This window comes from Brienomyrus brachyistius, chromosome 16 (assembly GCF_023856365.1).
Source record: "Brienomyrus brachyistius isolate T26 chromosome 16, BBRACH_0.4, whole genome shotgun sequence".
NCBI lineage: Eukaryota > Metazoa > Chordata > Actinopteri > Osteoglossiformes > Mormyridae > Brienomyrus > Brienomyrus brachyistius.
In genome coordinates this window covers 1,433,020-1,453,664 of record NC_064548.1, presented here as the reverse complement: position 1 = coordinate 1,453,664, position 20,645 = coordinate 1,433,020, and the positions used below count along the sequence as shown (strand labels likewise).

At 42.8% G+C, this 20,645-nt stretch overlaps 2 protein-coding genes across 10 annotated transcripts in view; one reads left to right on the top strand and one right to left on the bottom strand.

Moving 5' to 3' along the window:
* Nucleotides 1–10,482, top strand: part of LOC125709939 (protein SON-like) — a 41,677-nt gene extending 31,195 nt beyond the window's left edge. The window contains exons 9-14 of one of the 8 annotated variants that reach the window (XM_048979013.1): nt 2,511–2,621; nt 6,981–7,097; nt 9,282–9,429; nt 9,532–9,597; nt 9,678–9,793; nt 9,876–10,482. In XM_048979013.1, the coding sequence (XP_048834970.1) occupies nt 2,511–2,621; nt 6,981–7,097; nt 9,282–9,429; nt 9,532–9,597; nt 9,678–9,793; nt 9,876–10,037 (720 nt within the window). In that variant the 3' untranslated portion in view covers nt 10,038–10,482. The other 7 variants (XR_007382879.1, XR_007382880.1, XM_048979016.1 and 4 more) reach the window with 7 other exon arrangements.
* Nucleotides 10,483–10,599: 117 nt separating this feature from the next.
* On the bottom strand, nt 10,600–17,919 carry LOC125709949 (protein downstream neighbor of son homolog). Of its 2 annotated transcripts, XM_048979036.1 has the most exons (10): nt 17,452–17,919; nt 17,135–17,230; nt 16,848–17,042; nt 16,467–16,645; nt 15,695–15,873; nt 15,518–15,605; nt 13,724–13,849; nt 11,958–12,156; nt 11,632–11,847; nt 10,600–11,334 (listed from the first exon to the last, which is right to left on the bottom strand). In XM_048979036.1, the coding sequence occupies exons 1-10, from the start codon at nt 17,836–17,838 to the stop codon at nt 11,197–11,199; spliced, it is 1,803 nt and encodes a 600-aa protein (XP_048834993.1). In that variant the 5' UTR covers nt 17,839–17,919; the 3' UTR covers nt 10,600–11,196. The 2 variants fall into 2 exon arrangements, with proteins under 2 accessions (XP_048834993.1, XP_048834994.1); XM_048979037.1 differs by lacking the exon at nt 17,135–17,230 and having other exon boundaries at nt 10,679–11,334; nt 17,452–17,917.
* Between the last annotated feature and the right edge of the window lie 2,726 nt (nt 17,920–20,645).

The following is a 20,645-nucleotide window of genomic DNA, read 5'->3' as shown; positions in this document are numbered from 1 at the left end:
ATAAAGCATATGACACAGTTCCCTAGGAGTAGGAGAGAATTTCCCTCAAGTCTATCTTTCTTCTTTGACCTATGACGAGCAGTCTGGAGAAAAGCTTCTTGTCTGCACGTAGAATTACTTCCTTGCCTGCTGCAGATTTCTTATTTGTCTTGGCTTGATCACTGAATGTCTTTAGTTTTAGTTTTTTGATGGGGGCAAATACGTCAACTGATGGTGATAGCAGTCTTTGGTCCATAAATTCCTGAACAGCATTTTCCCCCTTTTCTGAAGCTGTGATCAAATCCATCATAATTTCTTTAGCTGCAACTATTCCAGAGTCAAGACACAATGCCATCTTGGTGTGAGTCAAAAGGATTCAGCATGGAATCTAGTAGACTTTGTCAAGAACCTGGTGTACTGTCTGTAACAGGACTTGTGATATCGTACTTCCAGAGACACACAGTCTTTGTCTTTAATATGCACAAGAATGCTAGTGTCTTCCTTCTTCTCAGCTGCTTTGAGCAACTGGCCTGTAATAAATATGTGTTTAAAAAAACATAACAGTTCTCACTGTTCATGCATATGTGTATGCAAAAACTGACTGCACTATAAACATTATAATGTACATGTAATGTAAATATTGATGTATTTGAAAGTTAGTTATGGTTCTCAGTATATGACATATAACTTTAAGTTCAAACGTGTGCTTTATACCTGCCGACAGCGTCTCCGCTTGTGAAAGATTGTCCTTCTGGCGTTTGCCTGCCACAGTGATGTACTTGTCCGTTTTCTTGCAAATTATGCACAAAGCAGGAAGTTCAGGACCCGAACAAGCTATCGGCAGTCCGGTACTGGACCTAAGTTTTTTTGTTGGGCAATACGTTGACGAAATACTATTTCCCGATGACACAGACTGGTCTGTGTTATGATCATCACCAGCTTCAGGGCACCGTGAAACTCGTTTCTCGGCCGCATCCAAGCGCTTTTTGTCAATAAAACGCCGGTAGCAAGTGGAGTGAAACCCTGCATCTTCGGGCACACAGTCAAACTCGATTTCTAGACAATGTTTGTATGTTTCTGCTATTTTCTGACTCTCACCCTGCAAGTCAAGCCACCGTTTGATGCAGTTTCTAAATGTATCCCACCGTGTGCGTGTAAAATCCTTCGTTTCTTCTTTTTTTATGGACGTGAGATGCATATAGCATTTTTTTATAAACCCTTTTACTGACTTTTGGTGGAGGTCTGACAATAATTTCATCCTCTTCGCTACTCGATAGTGACGACAAGGGCGCTGCCATCTTAGACCATGTTTACATGTCGTTCCGACGTTATGCCATCTCATTGGTCTAGCGGCAAGCACGTGACGCGAAGCCGCATCTCTCACCTTTAAAAAATGATTACGCGAGGATGGGACCAACTTTATACACTTGTAAAAAAATAACTGCTGGATTACACATGGAGAACTTTTATTTTTTCATTCTATACCAATTGACACTTTTATTGGAATAAAAAGAATGTAGTGCCCCATATATGGGAACGGAATGAAACGAAAAGCTTCACCTTACGGCCTATCAGGCTTGTCCTCAACAACCCTCTCACCTTCACTGAAATGATATCAGCAGGTCCTTTTGTGGCAGGGTTGAAATGTAGTGGAAATGGGTTTTTCGGAATTAAGTTCATTTTCATGGCAAATAGGGACTTTGCAATTAATTGCAATTCAGCTGTTCACTCTTCATAACATTCTGTAGTATTTGCAAATTGCCATAATAAAAACTGAAGGCGCAATCTTAGTGAAAATCAATATTTGGGTTATTCTCAAAACTTTTGGCCATGGCTATAGAACAGAGTGTTAAAACTTGGTAATATTGTGACAACCACTTATTCATGATCTCCATGGCAAAACACTCATGGTGTATCGGCAGGTGAATCCCACAGGTCTGTTTTTAGTGGGAAGCCATACATTTAGAGCAGTGACTCCCAATTCTGTCACAAGTTGCCTTGAATATCAGCCTGAATTAACTTTTGTTTTGAAAATGCTGTTGGAGGAACCGGCCCATGCTGCAGCCTTTTCTAACGACCTTGGGTACATTTCCCAAAAGCATAGCTGCTAACATTGTAACTGTTGCAATTGAATAGTTCCATTGTAAGTTGCTAAGAGGAACATTTGGGAAGCACACCCCTAGATAAGGATTTTGCTAAGAAATGCCTGCAGTTGCAGTCACCTATTCAGTCGTGCCCAGGGTGCATGTGTGCTGGCCACTACTTGCTATTCTAAACAATTTCTGAGCGGTTTCTTAGTAGTAGACCATTGGCCATCAGTGCTGTGGGACTCCCTCAAGTTGTTGAAAGAAGATGCTCTGCTCTTCACTCAGAATTTGTACGCTGGCTTGGTAGCCATTTCATTTGAGGAGGCTGATTTAAAAAGATGAACTTGGGTGAATGTACAGCCATGGAAAAAATTGAACACTTTCTTCCATATGGAAGGGAGATGTGTATGCATGTGCTGTCCCTGATAGTGTTCTTTCCTCCAGCCTGTGGACATCACGCTAGCTGTGAGCGAGAGGGCAGCGGCACAGAAGCGGCTGGCTGAAAACCCCTTTGATGTGAACGCCATCTGCATGCTGAGTCGGGCACAGGAGCAGGTGAGTTTCTCCAAAGGCGGCCTCAGCATGCGTATGTTCGTGTGTACGCGTAATTATACTCAGTGGCTGCTCACAGCGTGATCCATTTAAAAGCCCTGCCAGATGGGGCCTCCTGCAGTCTTGCATCCTGTTTTTATCATCATCAAGCTGACAGCATGGACTTGTTGTTCACCTCCTTGGTCTCTTTATTTAAGTTTAGGGGGTTGGGCTGTAGGGTCCTCATGTACTGTTCAGTCCATCATTTTCGCTTCAGTAAGCACAGTAAAACAAATTAATATATGTAATGACACGGTTAAAAAGTTTAACATGGAAAATATGCTAATTGTGGCTGTGAGTTGGTTACAGCTAATACTGATTACAGTCCATCATAATTGGCAGTTTGAGAGCACTTTTATTCCCCCAATAAATGACACCAGCACTGGAGAGAGCAGCTAAGACCAAAACTGTTGACTTTTTTAGACTGAGTTTGGAAATGCATCCAGCGTGCTAAATGATGTCGTATGAAATCATCATCCAAGAATGAGTGCAATCAGAGCAATGCAGAAACAGCCTCTGCGAGTTTGTTTTCCTGCAGCATCTAAGACGCTTTGGCCTGGAAATTGAGTTTGGGCTAAAAATTGTTCATGGATATAGGGATGTTTATCGCTACAGTACACCAGATTTAGGTCATTGTGATTACAATGTTTTTTTTTCCCCTTCATATTTGCCTTTACAATGCACAAATAAGCATCTCGTACTTTTTGTTATTCAGACATGTCGATGTCAGACACATTGCCTTACGTTTACAACTGTTCCTAGTTGTATTTGCTGGGCTCATACAATTTCTAAATCCCTGGTAGTCCTTTGGGTGGACATTCTTTAGATTTTGTTACCCTGAAATTTTGATTAGCCCAAATAAAAAAAAGCAATAAAAATCATTTAAAAAGTTGAACATTGAAACATATCATAAAAGCCGTTCTTATTGTTTCACAAACTAGCCACAATGAGGCAACATTAACTGGGCATCAGCAGCAAACTTATGGCATAGCAATTTGTCAGTATGACGGACATCGTCAGGAAAGCAAAAAGAAACTATTCCTCAATCTCTGCAGCTGCACATCCAAGGATAAAATAAATCAATAACAATTTGCCTTTTAGACACTTAAACTCAAACCAGTTTTATAGTAACTGGCACAGCACAATGCACTGCAACTGCTTAGCATTATTACTACATGACTAAAATAATAACTATAGCCAATTGATAATGAGTGAAGAATAATAAGCATGACATTTACTCATGAACACACTGAAATATTTCATCCCCACATTTTTTCATCCGAATTTTTTGTACCCACCCAGAAACAGACATTTAATCTCAAGGCTGCACAATAAATTGCAACGCTATAAATTAAGCTTTAATCATACACTTCCTAGCACACAAACCATCAACATGATCAGCAACAAGTGGTGATAATCTTTCCTCCAAATAGCAAGCTAAGAGCAGTATAGCTGAATAAAGGAATTAATTTTATTTTTCTTAATAATTAATTTACTTGTTAATTTCTGATAGCCCATTGGGTAGGATATTGTTACATTTTGGTTGCCCAACAGGAAATCTTGACTGTCTCCAGTCGGGCTAGCAATTTTGCAAACCTATCTGCAGTATTTTATTTATTATTTTATTTAAGAAAGTGAACAGGCATACATTTTATTACATTTTATACAAAAAGTACATACTTCAAATCATAATCATACTTTTTTTTTTTAAGTAAGATTATTAACAAAAAAACTGTTTACACAACTGTAAGAAAAATTTGCTCAAATAATTTGTCCACTAATATATAGGGAAATTAATAATTAATTTATTTAATAATTTTGCTTTAATTGTTTTTTTCCAATAAACAATATTATAGAAGTCACAATTGTTCAGTTACTGGAAGATTTAGTTCCAGGATATGAGTGGAATTCATTAATTACAGTTTAACTATTATAACAACATAAATACCGTTCTGCACAACAAACCTTTGATCCTAGAAGCATGGCCCAAAATGATAAAACAAAGAGGTTGGATTAGCAAGTGAATGAAAGGCAGTTTATGTGGTTGGAGATGGAGCCTCTGGAAGCTTGTGTCGTAGAAATTTATGACAATTCAGGCTGATGTCTTTGTATGTGACTTCGCTTTATTAATGAGCTCAGGGAACAACCATCCAGCTGCCACCTTCGTGGTAAAGTTCCAAAGACTTTCTTCTCAACATAACCTTCATAGGGGTACATTCACAGTTCATGCCCCCTCCTCTCAACCAGATCAAACTGGTTAGGGTAGGGGGGTGCACTTTGTAGTGCACATATGCCTTATGCAGATTGCATCTTTCAAACATGTATACATGATCAGCATGACGTCTTTTGCATGGCCTCTGTCTTTGTGGTGTTCCTGCCATTCCTGCTCCATGCACTTGACGCTCACGCCTTTGTCCCCCAGTCTGCAATACTTGTCAGTTCTAACAAGTACTGTGCTCCAAACCATGAGTGCAACACTCAAACCTTTCTTTTTTTCAAAATTCTTTTTTTTTTTTTTTTTTTTTTTAGCCGTGAGTGTCAGCTGTCTGTCATCCAGGCGTTCTTGCAATAATATATAAAAAATATGTTCGAAAAGCAGTTAATTTTTTCTTAACTAGCTTTTAGATTTTCTCTGTTCTTGACTGGCCTGCTGTCAGTGCAGGTCTGTCTCCTGTTCAAAACGTATTGTGCATCATGAAGCGGAGAATCACACAACGGTGACTACGGACTGTTGAGCAGCGGAATTCTTAATGTTCAGCAGCACGAAGTCTTACGTCATGCAAAAATGGACAAAATTTTTAAATGCAAAATTACCGCAATTAGTGTCCTCAGTTCCAAAGCAATTAAAAAGTGTTATTAAAAGTAATGGTGATGTAACACAATGGCAAATATGCCTCTGTCCCAATTTTGAGTGTGATAAAGCCCTCAATGTCTAATTTTTGTGTATATTTAAAAAATTCAATTACTTTGGTCAGTTCAACTATTGAAAATCTTTTCTTTGTACCCTTTTCAGTTAAAGGTTCACGTGAATAAACGAATCACATATTTTTTTTTTTTTTTTTTTTTTGCATTTTAGTAAACATCCCGACTTTAAGGAAATGGTGTTTGTAGGTAGAATCAACAAAAACAAATGAGAAACGGCAACAGTAGACAACAGTATCCAGATAATTTTGGGGGTTGTTGTAGCCCAACTTCTGTGGTGCAGCAGAGAAACAGTATGTTTGTTTCAACCTAAACAATTATTTTTTTTGCTGTTTTACTTGAAAAGTGTGTTTAGGGTATTTATCTGTGATACAACTGCAATGCTGTTTCACGTTTCCTTATGGAACTTCATAAAATTGACATTTTTGAGGATGGCTTAAGTGTCCATGTAATTTATTGGGCTATAGTATTTCTGCACTGTTAGGGCTTAATGTGGTCCTGGGCCAGTTTCAGCTATCGCATTGGATAGGAAAAAAATTTGAAAATCGGTTGTTCAAAAGGATTCTGAAATTGATCACCTAGTCCAGTCTTTTTTTTCATTTTGACCAAATCTTTAGTATGCGTTATTCAACACTTTTCGATAGGAGTGGGATACATCAGGATTACCCTGATCTCAGCAAATGGGGGATTCAGGGTGGATTTCAAGAACAAAATCTAATAAAACTTGAAAATTGGTTAAATATTTTGCCTTAGATTTGTTGAACCACTACAGTAATAAAGTAGACATTACTGTACTGAATGGCTTAATGGGTAGCTTAGAGTAAAAAAAGTTCACATAAAATAATCTTCCAGACAGCTGGAATATCGAACACAATTCATCACTGTGCATTAATTATATTGCCGCAATCTTCAGAGATAAGTCAAAACTAGTGTCTAATGACTACATCCCTTATTGTTAACCATTAGACATTTAGCCTTTTTATTATCTAAACCCTGTTCAACATATTCAGTATATTTGTGTATAATGTATGTTTTGTTTTTATATTTGTTTTTGTTGCTTTGAAAGGGATTGGATTACCTGCGGCCTGTACTATGAAGCAGGGTTACTGGCTTATTGGGCCAATTTGTCGGATTTAAGGTAGTCTAGGCAAAATGTAGGTGAACGAATATGAAGTCCATTTAAACTGTGGTACATTAAATCCGACAAGTTACCCAGATAAGCCAGTAACCCCGCTTCGTAGTACCGGCCACTAATCCTAGATAAGAAAACATTGGATTTCCAAATCAGGATAATTCTGATCCAGATTAAACTTTCTGACAATCAGATCCTGGTAATAAGCAACATTTCTGCAACTTGCACTTTGATGTCTAAGTACCCCCCCCCCCCCCCCACCTTGACAGGTGGATGCCTGGGCTCAGTCAAATTCCATTCCAGGCCTTTTCACGGGCTCCACTGGTGCCCAAGTGCTGTCTTCTGAGGAGCTGTCCAACAGTGGCCCACAGGCATGGATTAAGAAGGTAAGCCCCTTTACCCTGCCCCCCACAGCCCCTGATGGGGATTCCTTGTGTGCTCCCAGATGCACCAGGTACAGGCAACTCTTGCTAGTCGCACATATTCACTTTAAACTACTGACTGTACTTTTATTATAAACAGCTGTTACCTATCAGCTTGAACAGGTGCAAAATATTTCTCTTAATAATTTAGCCTTTTGATTAATGTTTAAAATTAGAACTTAGATCAGCCATTACCTGTGTTTCATAGCAGTTTGTGTCCGCTCCAGTTCAGGAAGACGCCTCATGTTGACTTGCTCTGCAAGCATGGCTTGTACATAAGTACACATTGAGAAGTTTCACTCTCTTAATGCCTTAAAAAGCAAACACACAGAGTGAAGCCTAACCCCCAACCCCCTCCCCTCAGTGTGTCACTGTGCTGTCTGTACACGGCTGTACCCGTCTCAACATGCTCACAGTCTGCGCTGGTTCTCATGCATGGTGTGAGTTCCAGGCACCACTCAGTACTGGTGTTCAATTAGAGGAACTTGGCCATTAATTGATCATTCCCTGTATGAGTACGCTTGTTCGCTGTTGCTGCGCATTTAAATTTTCCTTACATATTCAGTCATGTAATCCTTTTAGTAAACAGGCACATGCTTTGTTTCACACAGAAAGCAATGCATGAAAACCAGCTAGCCCCCACCCCACCCCACCCCACCCCCCCAGAAAGGCCTTTGGGAGAGTGTGCGTGCAGGGTGGGATCACCAGTGGTGAACGCACAGGGATGCGGGTGTGTTTGTGTGACGTTCTGTCAAAGCAGGTGCAATTACAGGATGGGGTCTCTCCTATCTGCAAGGGGCCTTTGCTAAAACACAGAGGTACAGAAACAGAGAGAGAATGAGAAAGAGGAGGATGAGAGATGGAAGTAAGTACGCCTTGTGACGAACACCCCTCCCCCTCGGTGCCTCATCCAGGACAACTGGCACCCAGTGCCCCCTCTACACACTCCCCTGCGATGACGACACCCATGAGATTTAATCTATCGGCACCTGCTGCACCTTCTTCTGTTGGCTGTGGCATGCAGATGACAGCTTTTGCATAGAATAAAGGGGACTCTGCAGTTTTTTTGTAATTACATTTATTTGTGGCCTTGGGGTGTGGGGGGAGGAAATTTCCCACCTGTACAATGATGACATGGAATGAAGTCCGTCATAATGTAGGGGTGGGTGCCAGCTGGTGTGGGGACGCTCCGGGGTGTGGGGCTATGGGGAGAGGTGGAGGTTCACAGTCTGACCTGTGAACTTTCACCCCTCTGTATGGAAACTTGTTTCAGGGTCAGTCCTTGTAGCTGCCTTGTTGCCATGGTCACTGTCAGGCCCTGTCATTCACAAGCGATGCACGGCCGATGATAAGGGGCCAAGGTACGTACGCCAACCACAGCCTTATGTCTATCTATATCTGTGTGCATCTGTGTATGTACAAGACATTCTGCAATGGCCTGACTGCACCGAGTGCTTGTTTGCATAGTGTATCTTCTCCGGTTAAATAAGTCAAATGCTCACTCAAATTAGTTCTTTCTTTAATAACATTCCAAATTAATCTGTTACTTGCATGTTTTATAAATTAATGTTAATGTTTTGCTCGTCTTGTTGCTAGTTTAGCTTTAGGGGCTTGGCGCGGTGCCAGCCTGCATGACTGACAGCTGTCATTCGGCACAGTAGTATGTGTGTGTGGTCAACAGGGCCTACCGGCCACACTCAACTCAGGAGGGACTTTACTGCATTGCCGTTGAGCACGGTACTTAACGTGTGGGTTTGCTGAGACAGGGAGAGGCTGCAGCTCAGAGGAGTCTCCCGTTGGCTCTGCAGGTCAGGGGTTGCCAGTCCTCTTCTCTGCCAGCTGCACTACGGATTTCCTGTTGCTCTCTGGATATGCAGCCCCACCTTGCCTGGAAAAGTAGTCTGCAAGTCAAGTGGCAGCTAGAGAACCTAGCAGGCCTATGGCCTTCGGGGGGCCCTGGGACTGTGTATCTCTTCCACTTCCCGTTAGAGGATGCACAGAGCCCCTGGCCAATGGTGTGACATAAAGCCCTGTCTTGCAGGTGTCTGCCGTGATACTGTCCATGGCAGTGTTAGTGCTCAGCAGCTTACTTTCCCTTCCTGTATGCCCCCCCCCCCCAACTCCCCACCCACCCTCCCCTCCCCCCAGGATCAGTTCCTACGTGCTGCACCTGTCTCAGGAGGCGTGGGAGAGTTTCTGATGAGGAAAATGGGCTGGCGTGTTGGTGAAGGACTAGGCAAATATAGGGAAGGAACCGTGGAGCCCATCGTCATCGACTTCAAGACAGACCGCAAAGGTGAGTGGGCAGGACAGGCATGCAGCCATCCGTGCCTTTCAGCCTAGGGAAGTGACACACTCTATCTGCTTGTGGTCATGTGTGCACGTTCATGCTGCACAGGGTTGGTGGCTGAGGGGGAGAAGATGCAGAAGTCTGGCAGTTTAGTTGTGATGAAAGACCTGTTGGGTGAGTCAGTCCTGATGCAAAAACTTGAGTTTATGGGTTTGCTGTAGGGGAGGGGTTAATAAACCATGTACCCTCGTCAGGTAAACACCCAGTGTCTGCTCTCATGGAGATCTGTAACAAGAAGAAGTGGGCGCCCCCTGAGTTTATCATGGTCCATCACAGTGGGCCTGACCATCGTAAGAATTTCCTCTTCAAGGTAGGCATGTTCCACATTCTCTCTGCACATAAGCACATGACTGTGATGCCTGCCTCCCTCACTATGGCTGCCTACTCTACAGGTAGTGGTCAATGGCACAGATTACCAGCCCCAGACAGCCAGTCCCAACAAGAAGCATGCCAAAGCCATGGCCGCCACCGTGGCCCTGCAGGCCATGGGTGAGGTGTCCGGGGAGACCATGCACACTGGCCCCGTCTTCACTGCCGCCACCTCCACTAGCTGACTGCCACCCTGCATGCAAGAAAACCCCCTTTGCTGGTCAGCGCTGACATGACATCTCCTAATTGAACTATTTTTTTCTTCCGACACACAGTTATGTCAATACCCACTGTATTAGCTGCAGAACCATCTTCCATAGATGGGTTTTGCTAATGTACATAGAAGAGAGAGAGATGTCAGCTACTGTGCATTCAGTGAGTGTGGCTTGTCTGCCATTTCAGGTCATGCTGAAACACTATTTGTAAATCACAATGGAGGATTGTTTTTATCTTTAGTCGAAAGGCTGGGGATGGGAGCTTTTAATTTCTTAATGGTTTCACTGAACGGTCAAGACTAATACATTCTGGAATCTGCATTGTTGCCACCATTTTTATAAAAACTTTGGATGACAGCTATTTGCTGGATGCATGCTGTTTTCCTGACCAAATAAACCTCATCTTGAATTATTACCGCAGATTCTGTGAATGGTTCTGGTGAATGTTTCATTACAGAAATTTGAGTATTCAGTGTTCAATGGGAGCAACAGCAGAACATCTATACCAGCACATGTAACCTAGCAAGTTAATAGTAATGTTCTTAACTAGTATGCCTTTGCTGCCCAATCCTTTTGCGTTTGTCTAAGCCTAATATACAAAAAATACATAGCTGAACGTTCATGTATTTGTGAAGAAAAAGTTCAAAATATTTAATTGTGGACAGCTCTTGTCACTTCGTAGTTTTAAACTAAGACCATCAACTGACAGTGTCCCTCAACCACATCAGCAGCAGAGTTTTACAGAAGTGCAGTTAGTTTAAAATCAGTTTAATCACAAAATCCATGTACGTGAAATCCTCCATCAGGCAGGTTATTCTGTATTCCTAAAGCAGCCACACTCCTGCTGGCCTTATGAAATGTGTCTCACAACTGAACCTGTTACAGAAGAGTTGAGGTCGGGTACCTGCTAGGTCCTACAGCAGATAAAGAACAGCGACACACCATGTGGAGGAGGTCTATGTGCACCCGAGGGCCTTGTTGGAATCCAGAGCTGCTGACTGCTGGAGCCCAGGCCCTGCTCCACTTGCTTGTGCAGAGTGTTAGAAACTAGGACCAATGAAGGTGATTCAGTGCTGGGACCTTAGAGGATCAAGCCCATAGGGAAAGGAGCAGGCCATGTGGGACTTCATCAGGTCATCCACGAGTAGGAGTAGTCATCCATGTCGAGATGCCTGAGCACAGACCTGCCCAAGCGAGCTGGCTCCGTTAACTGCTGCACCGTGCTAAGGGCCAGGCCGCATGCTTCCAACTCCTGAGCAAGCTTCTCCTGAAGAGAAAAGAACATTCATGTAAGGCCTCGCATGAAAAAAATTCAGGCTCTTTTGAAACTGCAAGGTTAACAAAGGTTTGGTACCTGTTCCATAATCATTTATGTCCATTTCAAACAACAAATATTGGCTGGCTTAAGCGTACTGGTAATACATGCAATGGCTTTCACAGGTACATCTGGAGTTACTGGATTTATTTTTAACTTTAAATCTAAGACGACTAGTCAGCATTTTTAAGGTGTTTCACCTAACTGTAAAATAGCTAGTACTTTATGGCTCATTCTCTGGACTTTCACCTGTTGTGTGTCCATCCTGGGGGAACCAAGTGAGGTGTTAAGCACAGCGGTGGGCTCGTGGGTGTACAGCCCCACAGAGAAGCGACCCCTCTGAGCAATGCGCAGCAGCTGACTCAGGCCATGGAGAGTGTGAGGCATCACAGGGCCGCTGACTTCCAAGCTGAACGTATCCTGGTATCCATTTTGCACCTGGGTCTTCACGGTCACACTGCGAGCCTGTGATAGGAGGCAGCCACTTCAGAACTGGCCGCCTAACGTGGAGCAGCTTTGACAGGAGTCACATTACAACTCATTCTTCAGGATAGAAGGGGTCAAAGGTCCATCACCTTAAGTGTCTGCAGTGTAGCACCCCGAAATGCCACAGGGGCAAGCAGTGTAGGGGGCAGGCCTGCCTGTACTCCTGAAGCTGCCACCAAGCCTTTGTAGTTGATGAAGAAATTGAGGAGCGTGAAGGTGTCGGTACCCTTCACCAGAACCATCGACTGGGGCCTGCGGTCCAGCTGCACCTCCCTGTGCTCCTTACGGCTAAGATCGGGGCTCAAGGAAAAAGCTGCACATCACATTACTAGACTTTAAACACTGGTTTGTTTGGCCAAACAGATTTGCATCCAAGGGTACTGACTATGTTAGCTAAGAATCTTTTTAGGATGCATGAAAACACCAGGGTTACCATGAATTTGTGAATTGTTGTCATTGTTGACACACCACAGCACACAGTGGACGACAACAAAATGTGTTCTCTGCATTTAACCCATACGTGACAATCTGACATAGCAGGGGGCAGACAAGGGGGCACCCGGGGAGCAGTGCTTGGAGGTGTTGCCTTGCTGGTAGGGGATTCAAACCTGCCATCTTTTAAGTACAAGTGCACTTCCCTAACCATTAAGCTACCACTACCTACATTAGTCGACGTAGGCGATGACATCAATATTTCAAGTCAATGCATCTTTTTAAAATTATTGTAATAAAATTAACTTTGATTTCTAAAATGCTTCAGTTCATTATAACAAATATTTTCCTTAAATATCACTGTAATTATGAGAGTAGCTCAAAAATTATCACAAATGGTTGCTTTTACACTGCAAAGTGCGATGGCATACTACAGCAGCACAAGCGCTATGCACCAGCACCTGAAGAGGAAACAGGTCAGGTCACGGAGCATGTGCTGATGGACTCTAGCCTTCAGCTCACAGTAAAGTGTCCATGTCTCACAGCCATACAGCTAGACAGGGAGCACCAGGACTCTGAAGATTTGGACCTGTGTCCTCTTGCAAAGATATCAGGATCTCCACACACCCGTTTCCAGCTACCTCATAACCCCCTATGCTCTCCCAATCTATCTGCTGACTTCATAGGAAGGGTCAACAGAGACATAAATGCCGAGGTAGGTTAAATTTCTCCCCTCAGACATTCTCCCCGCAGACAGACACACCACTGATGGCTGTGCCTAAGAAGTCATTAAAGGCCTGGATCTTGGTTTTCACCGAGTCACTCAGGCACTACTCTGGATGGTGGCCTGCCAGAGTAGGGAAAACCATCCTAAGTGCTGTCTATTCATGTTTCTTAAATTAGTATTAGAATGAAGGTTTTTATTTTGAATCTTTTGACCTTGTAGCTACTAAATATACTCATCATTATTAGCCATAAAATTGTCTGCTTGCTACATTAGGATCTCCATTGAATAAGTTTTTGTGAAAATGTTTAGGCTAAAATCTTGGCTTATTCTACATTGACTGACAGTGCCAATATGTACATTCATGCTCGTTGGACGAATTTATGAAGCATAAGGATCTGGCAAATTTATACAGATTACTAACTTTTGGGCATCACAATATGCATCTAATTCATATTTGAAGGTATACTAATGCTTTTTGAATTGTGGATGAAAATAATGTATGGTGCTGAAAAGCCGGAATTGATGTTGATGTCAAAATAAAACTAACTTAAATTCAGTTAATTTTGTAGTGGGTGTAGTTGTAGTCCTGTGACCAAAAGCACAGCATGGAGAACCTTTGATTTTGCACAAAAATTTGTCACCACTATAAAAACAGAACACCCCATGGACACTTAATGCACTTAACACAAAGGATACAGCTTAATGGAGACAGAATCAGGTTTGTTTATCTGGTCTTGTACACCCATTTCCTTTAGCCAGGAAAAACTGGCATCATCATCATCATCATCCTTATCATCCTCTGCTTCACTCTGCTCCTTAACTCTGCAACAGCAATGGAATGATAAGCCAAACAGTTCAAACGGCAAACCCACAAGTTAAGTACTCTGCCCAGTGGCCCAGTAACGTCCCTCCTTAACTACACAGGCGCTTTCCCACCACAGGAATCAGAACTTTTGTCATGAACTTCTCTTGTGTTCCCACTGCAAGAACGCAGAACAATTTTAGTTTACTGGGGGTAGTTCCTGAATGTTTTTAGTTCCAGCTACTGAGTAGGTACTTTTCGCTGCCTTGAAAAGGGTGCAACAAAGGGCGACAAGAATGATTCCTGGTCTTAGAGGAATGTCTTATGAGGAGAGGTTAGCTGAGCTGAGCTGAATCTGTTTAGCCTTGAGCAAAGGAGACATGATCCAGGTATATAAGATTCTAACAGATCTGGATGCTGTTCAGCCAAATGGCTATTTCAATATTACCTTAAATACTAGAACTCATGGCCATAAGTGAATATTAGTGGGAGAACATTTTAAAATGAATTTGAGGAAGCACTTCTTTACACAGCGTGTAGCTGTATGGAATAGTTTTCCTGCTAGTGTAGCGCAAACTAAAACCCTGGGTTCCTTTAAATCTGAGCTAGGTAAGATTTTAAAAACTCTTTTAGTTAAGTTCTCCCCAAATGAGCTTGATGGGCCAAATAGCCTCCTCTCGTATGTAAATTATTTATGTTCTTATGCAAGTACTGAGTGAAGATTGTAGCCATAAACTTTGCTGACTGGTTGACCCCAAGCACCAGCGCTAACTTGGAAGTCATGCCGATGTAAGGGGAAAAGATATGGAAGCAATGGAGTAAATATTGAGCAGATGGAATTATTTTAGTATCTCAGTTACATTAAATGATTAATGATTAACTTTTTTGCATGCGTCTCCATATTTCTGCATGTGAAAATTCGACAGGTGACTGATATTTCTGTCTATTACCGGTGCCGTTGGTGAAACTTTCCTGCACTTAGAGGAATAATATTACATTGTTTTTTTTTAATCTGTGGAAAACTATAGCTTTATCTGCTGACCAGATTTAATAATGAATTATAAACACATGGCAGGCCTTATAAATAAAATGTTGTGTCCTGATTTTAACCATCATAGCACAGGATAACTATCAAGTAACAAAATGACTTGTTTATCCTACACTGATTTGGGGTGTCGTTTCATATAAAATTATGTGTAAAGTTTAACCTTTGAGCTTTATGCTTCTCCCAGACATTAAGTTTACAGTTCATGTTGCGCGTTAGGAAAGTGACACACGAAAATGGCCTGAAACTACAAAAGTTCCTGGTCAAGATCATCCAGGGACTCAGAATGGGGAACTAGGTTCCTTATTACTCACGCACAAAATCAGCTAGAGGACAAACAACTCATCAGATAAACATCAGGTATTTACAATGGCGAATAAACAGATCATGCATTTCCCTCCCATTATAGTTAGATCTTCATGTTGTATCAAACAGTCTTTCTCCTGATAATCGCATAAAAAGAACGAACAGATCACTTTCTTCAGAGTATGAGAAAATGTACAGGATTATCAGCTAATCCTAACAGGACATTTCTTCACTGAAGTTTAGACTTACTACTGAGCACCTTATCAATTGTGCTGCTACTGAGTAAATTGTTAATCGGCGATTTACAGATTAAAGACCCACACAGGGTGACACTTACTCTGTATATGGTTCTTCTGTTTGTTCACATTTACCGTGATCTTCCGTTTTCTTCTTTTCCTCCAACAGGGGAAGTGTGAACTCAATTCCTGCAATCAGGTGCAAACGTCACAGTGCGTATGTGTGTATGCCACACAGTGGGATACGGATGGAGGAGAAGCCACAGTGGCATGCTCACCCTCAGCCCGCATGGCCTCCCGTAGCCCCAGTGTGGAGGGCGACAGCACAGCCGTGATGCCATCAGTGCCACTCATGCCGGCAGCACGGAACAGCACGGTAAACTGGTAAGTGCAGAGGTAGAAGAAGGGGCAGAGGCGTGTCCGCACCAGGCTGTACAGGGAGGTGACGCTCTGCGACCTGGGCCACAAGCAGGATGCCAAAAAGACAAACTCACAAAGAGAAATAAGCTGCTGCCCCATGAGACACCTGAGGTGCAGTGAAAGCTCCCTGTACCTAATGGCTCGCCTGCTTTCAAGGACCTCAGCTGCATAACCTGGCAGTGTGCCTCAGTGATCAGAAGGTTACCTGTTCAAATCCTGTGCTCAGCAGACTGATTTCACTGTTAAGTCCCTAACCAAGGCCCTTAATCCCAAAATGCTCCAGGGACTGGCTGAACCTGCTTTCTGAACTGTATGTCGCTTTGGATAAAAGTGGCTGCTTAATAAATGTAAATAAGGTGAAGATCTGAACTGTTAAATCAGGGCCCATTTTTGTCATACTGGACAACACAGGAATTGCTTAATTGCCAGTAGGTGTGCATGTGTGAGTGAATGGTGTGTGAGTCTGCCGTGCGATGGGCTGGCCCCCCATCCTGGGTTGTTCCCTGCCTCATGCCCATTGCTTCCGGGATAGGCTCCAGACCCCCCACGACCCAGTAGGATAAGCGGTTTGGAAAATGGATGGATGGATGGATGGATGGATGGACAACACAGGACTGGAACTGGCCTTACCAGTCATTCATCAGGCTCTGTTGCAGAGCCTCATCCTGCAACCAGGGCATGCTCTTCCCAGAGAGCTTCTTCTCAGCACCAATGCGAGGGAACAGTGGCAGCCAGGACAAGGAAGGGTGCTGCCAGTAAACCAGGCACTGCTGGAAGGCACAGCGCAGCTCAACACTGGTGCGAGGCTCCTGTATCCAGGACAACAAATGCACAGTTACTGAGGCAATATTATGATTCATCCATATAGATAACAATCCTTCAGTAAAGCACTTACCAGTCTGTGTATTAGAAAACAATATGATACCTGTATGTGCACATATAGATTACTTTGCATATGCATGTTTAAAATTAACTGGGCCTGTATATGCAGGGATATTGCATATTTCATACCTGGATTGGTGCAGGCAGGCTGCAGTGTATAGCCCGGCAACTGTGTGTGAGCCCCTGTGCTTCTTCCTGCGCCTTCAAGTGTTCGGCCCAGGAGAAGGTGAAGGGCGACATGATAAGCAGCCGCGTCTTTAGGCTCCAGTCTGCCGGATAGTCCCCTGGAGGAGTAGCTTCATTGCCTGCGGGCGCGTTATCGCTCTGGGGATACAGAGAAACAGCGCTCCGGTTTATTACAATACAAAAACACCCAGGAAAATTAAAAGAGCTCATGTTTGTGGATTTATAAGTACCGGGTAGGCTGCGGACGGTCTCCCTTCGTCCGAAAACAAATCATCAAACACGGAGTCACCATGTTTGAGAGAAAGCGGCTTCTGGGCGGCAGAAAGCTAAAGTAATTGTGAACGGCAACAAGATATGGGGTAATAAGTGCGACAACCAGTCAGTCACTACATCGTATTACAGATTATTACTAAGTAAGTCGTGCTATGATTTCAAATAATTCTATTGATTAAAAATATTGTGAAATCATAACCCGGCCTACTGACTAAATATTGATAGAACTAAATACTTTCGTTGAATCGGTTATGGATAAGCACCGTTTGCCAACCTTTTGATCAGCTCTTTCAGCCTGTGTAAGAGGCTCTCCAAGCGGCACGGGCGCAGAGGGACCATCTTCCCCGGCCTCACAGACCGGCTTCCGCTCCGTGTGGTCCGCATCCCCACGCACACTCATTGCGCCCCGCCTCTTCGGCTTACTGTGCGTGTTCTCGATGTTGGCGAACGGATTCCTGCGCTTAACTCCGCCACTTTGGCTTGGCGAGCCAAAGAGCGGTCCGGGCGAAAACGGCCTGACTCCTGGTACTGACACGCCGGGACTACTCCCAGCCACTCGACCGGCTGCACCGACTCCCTCGCTGCGAGTTCTCTTCCTGCAAATCCGCAGAATGTCAGCGGGCCTCTTGAAACTCGGGGAATATCCTTCTTGTTCAGACATTTTCAGATCTCCAGAACCCACTCGTGTTGATGTCTGTATACTGTACACTGATACAGTACAAATTTGGCGCGTAACATATTAACGCGGATGTTACGACAAGTGTATCGGGCGGGTTCTTCTCGCCGTTCTGTTTTTGGATTGGCTTATCGGAATCTCATGTAATCCAATCAGAATACAGATTGACATTTAACGCTTGCTTTGCCGAATAAACAGATCTGTGGTATGTTTCTAACTATTATTATTAAGAGTAAAATGTGTATGGTGTGCAAATCACTGTGAATATACGTCATTTTTATCCAAAAATCAGTGGTAAAAGTGCCTTGTAAAGAAACTACTTTAATTTGTATTTTGTTGAGCTACAGGCTAAATTCCATGTGTAACCCAAGAATGTTGCCACTGGAGTGTAGTGTTAATGTAAATATTACTTTGAACCGAACGTGCATTGTTCTTCATCCTAATAAGGTCGCTTCAGTACATTCTTGCATGATCAGTCGTACATTAACTAGTACGTAGAATTATTTACGGAAGTAATAATTTTGTGAATTATCAATAAAACACGAAGTACAGATTGTATCATGGACCGAGAGACGCTCTTTCGCAACTCATTGGTGTAATGCTATACAGACGTGGGTCACACTCCATTTGGAGTGGGAATTGAAGTGGATACATTTTAAAGATCACTTTCATTAATCCCAAAGGTAACCCGCCTTAATATGTGTGTTACATGTTTTATTATAAATTTCAAATTTAAGAGCTTAATTCCAAATATATTTTAATATATTTTGAAGTAAAATTTAAACTATGTCATTACTGAACCGTATCATAACTGCAACACTAGTGACGCACCATATAGCACAAGAGACAGAACTTTATTTTACAGAAAAATAAATATATATTTTATTTTATGTATTGCTGCTTTTAAGATTGCACCTAAATCAACCATTTATCGGATCATCAAGAACTTTAAGTTGTTAATAATAATAATAATAATAATAATAATAATAATAATAATAATAATTGATACTTTATTGATCCCCTGTAGGGAAATTATCTTTACGCCTCCCTCAACTTGCTCTTTGTGGAGTAAGTTGACCGCGAAGGGCTGCAACCCGTAGCGCTGCCCAGGGAGCTGGGGGTTAAGGGTCTTGCTCAAGGACAGGCTTCAGGGTGCCTAAGAAAGTCTAGCAAATCCTTATCTGAAAAAAAAATCCTTATCTGAAGGTGTGGTACCTTCTGATTGGAAGCACGCCTTCATAACGCCTATTTTTAAAAAAGGGGATAGAAGTAATTTGTCTAACTATAGGCCAATCAGTCTAACTTGTATAACTGGTAAAGTTATGGAGGCTATAATCAAAGAGAAAATGGTAGATTACCTGGACTCTAATAACATTTTGCGGGATAGCCAGCATGGATTTAGGAGAGGTAGATCCTGTTTAACAAATCTGTTGGAGTTTTTTGAGGAAGCTACTCAGGAAGTTGATGATAAGAAGGCCTATGATGTCATCTACTTAGATTTCCAAAAGGCTTTTGATGTTGTCCCCCACAAGAGGCTCCTACTTAAACTCAAAGCGACAGGTATTTTAGGTACCGTAGCGACCTGGATTGATAACTGGTTAACAGATAGGAAACAGCGAGTAGTTATAAGAGGCACAATGTCAAAGTGGGCTTGCGTTCATAGTGGGGTACCGCAGGGTTCGATTTTAGGACCACTATTGTTCCTAATTTACATAAATGATATGGATACCAATATATACAGTAAACTGGTGAAATTTGCAGATGACACCAAGGTGGGTGGTGTAGCAGATACTGAATTAGTGGCTCAGCAGCTACAGCGGGATCTTGATTTAATTAGTGACTGGGCCGATACCTGGCAGATGAAATTTAACATCGATAAATGTAAGGTACTCCATCTAGGGAGCAGAAATATAAAGTACAGGTATTTCTTGGGTGTCACTGAAATAAAGGTAGCTGATCATGAGAAAGACCTTGGTGTGTATGTTGATGCTTCCATGTCCCATTCTCGCCAGTGTGGGGAAGCAATAAAAAAGGCCAATAGGATGTTGGGGTATATCTCCAGGTGTGTGGAGTTTAAGTCAAGGGAGGTAATGCTAAGATTATACAATTCCTTGGTGAGACCTCACCTAGAATATTGTGTGCAGGTTTGGTCACCATATCTTAAAAAGGACATTGTGGCCTTAGAAAAGGTGCAGCGTAGGGCCACAAAAATGATTCCTGGTCTTAGAGGAATGTCATACGAGGAACGGTTACTTGAGCTAAATCTGTTCAGTCTCAAGCAAAGGAGACTGAGGGGGGACATGATCCAGGTATATAAGATTCTAACAGGTTTGGATGCTGTTCAAGCAAATAGTTACTTCAGCATTAGTTTAAATACACGAACTCGTGGCCATAGGTGGAAATTAGCGGGAGAACACTTCAAGCTGGATATAAGGAAGCACTTCTTTACACAGCGTGTAGTCAGAGTATGGAATACCCTTCCTGATAATGTAGTGCAAGCTGAATCCTTGGGTTCCTTTAAATCAGAGCTAGATAAGATTTTAACGACTCTGAGCTATTAGTTTAGTTCTCCCCAAGCGAGCTTGATGGGCCGAATGGCCTCCTCTCGTTTGTATAGTTCTTATGTTCTTAAATACCAGGACTGTCTCCTAAAATTGATTCCGCTGTGGGATCAGAGCACCACCAGTGTAAAGCTGTCTCAGGAACGGCAGCAGGCAGGTGTAAGTGCATCTGCACGCACAATGAGGCGATGACTTTTGGAGGATGGCCTGAGTCAAGAAGGTCAGCAAAGA

What these genes read in the sequence shown, in the direction of transcription:
- LOC125709949 (XM_048979036.1), bottom strand. Translation starts at nt 17,838, where the DNA reads ATGTCTGAACAAGAAGGATATTCCCCGAGTTTCAAGAGGCCCGCTGAC. An exon ending in GCCTGCCTGCACCAATCCAG is followed by an intron (nt 16,646 to 16,847) that starts GTATGAAATATG and finishes TCCTGGATACAG; the next exon opens with GAGCCTCGCACCAGTGTTGA. An exon ending in CCAGGATGGACACACAACAG is followed by an intron (nt 11,335 to 11,631) that starts GTGAAAGTCCAG and finishes TTTTCTCTTCAG; the next exon opens with GAGAAGCTTGCTCAGGAGTT.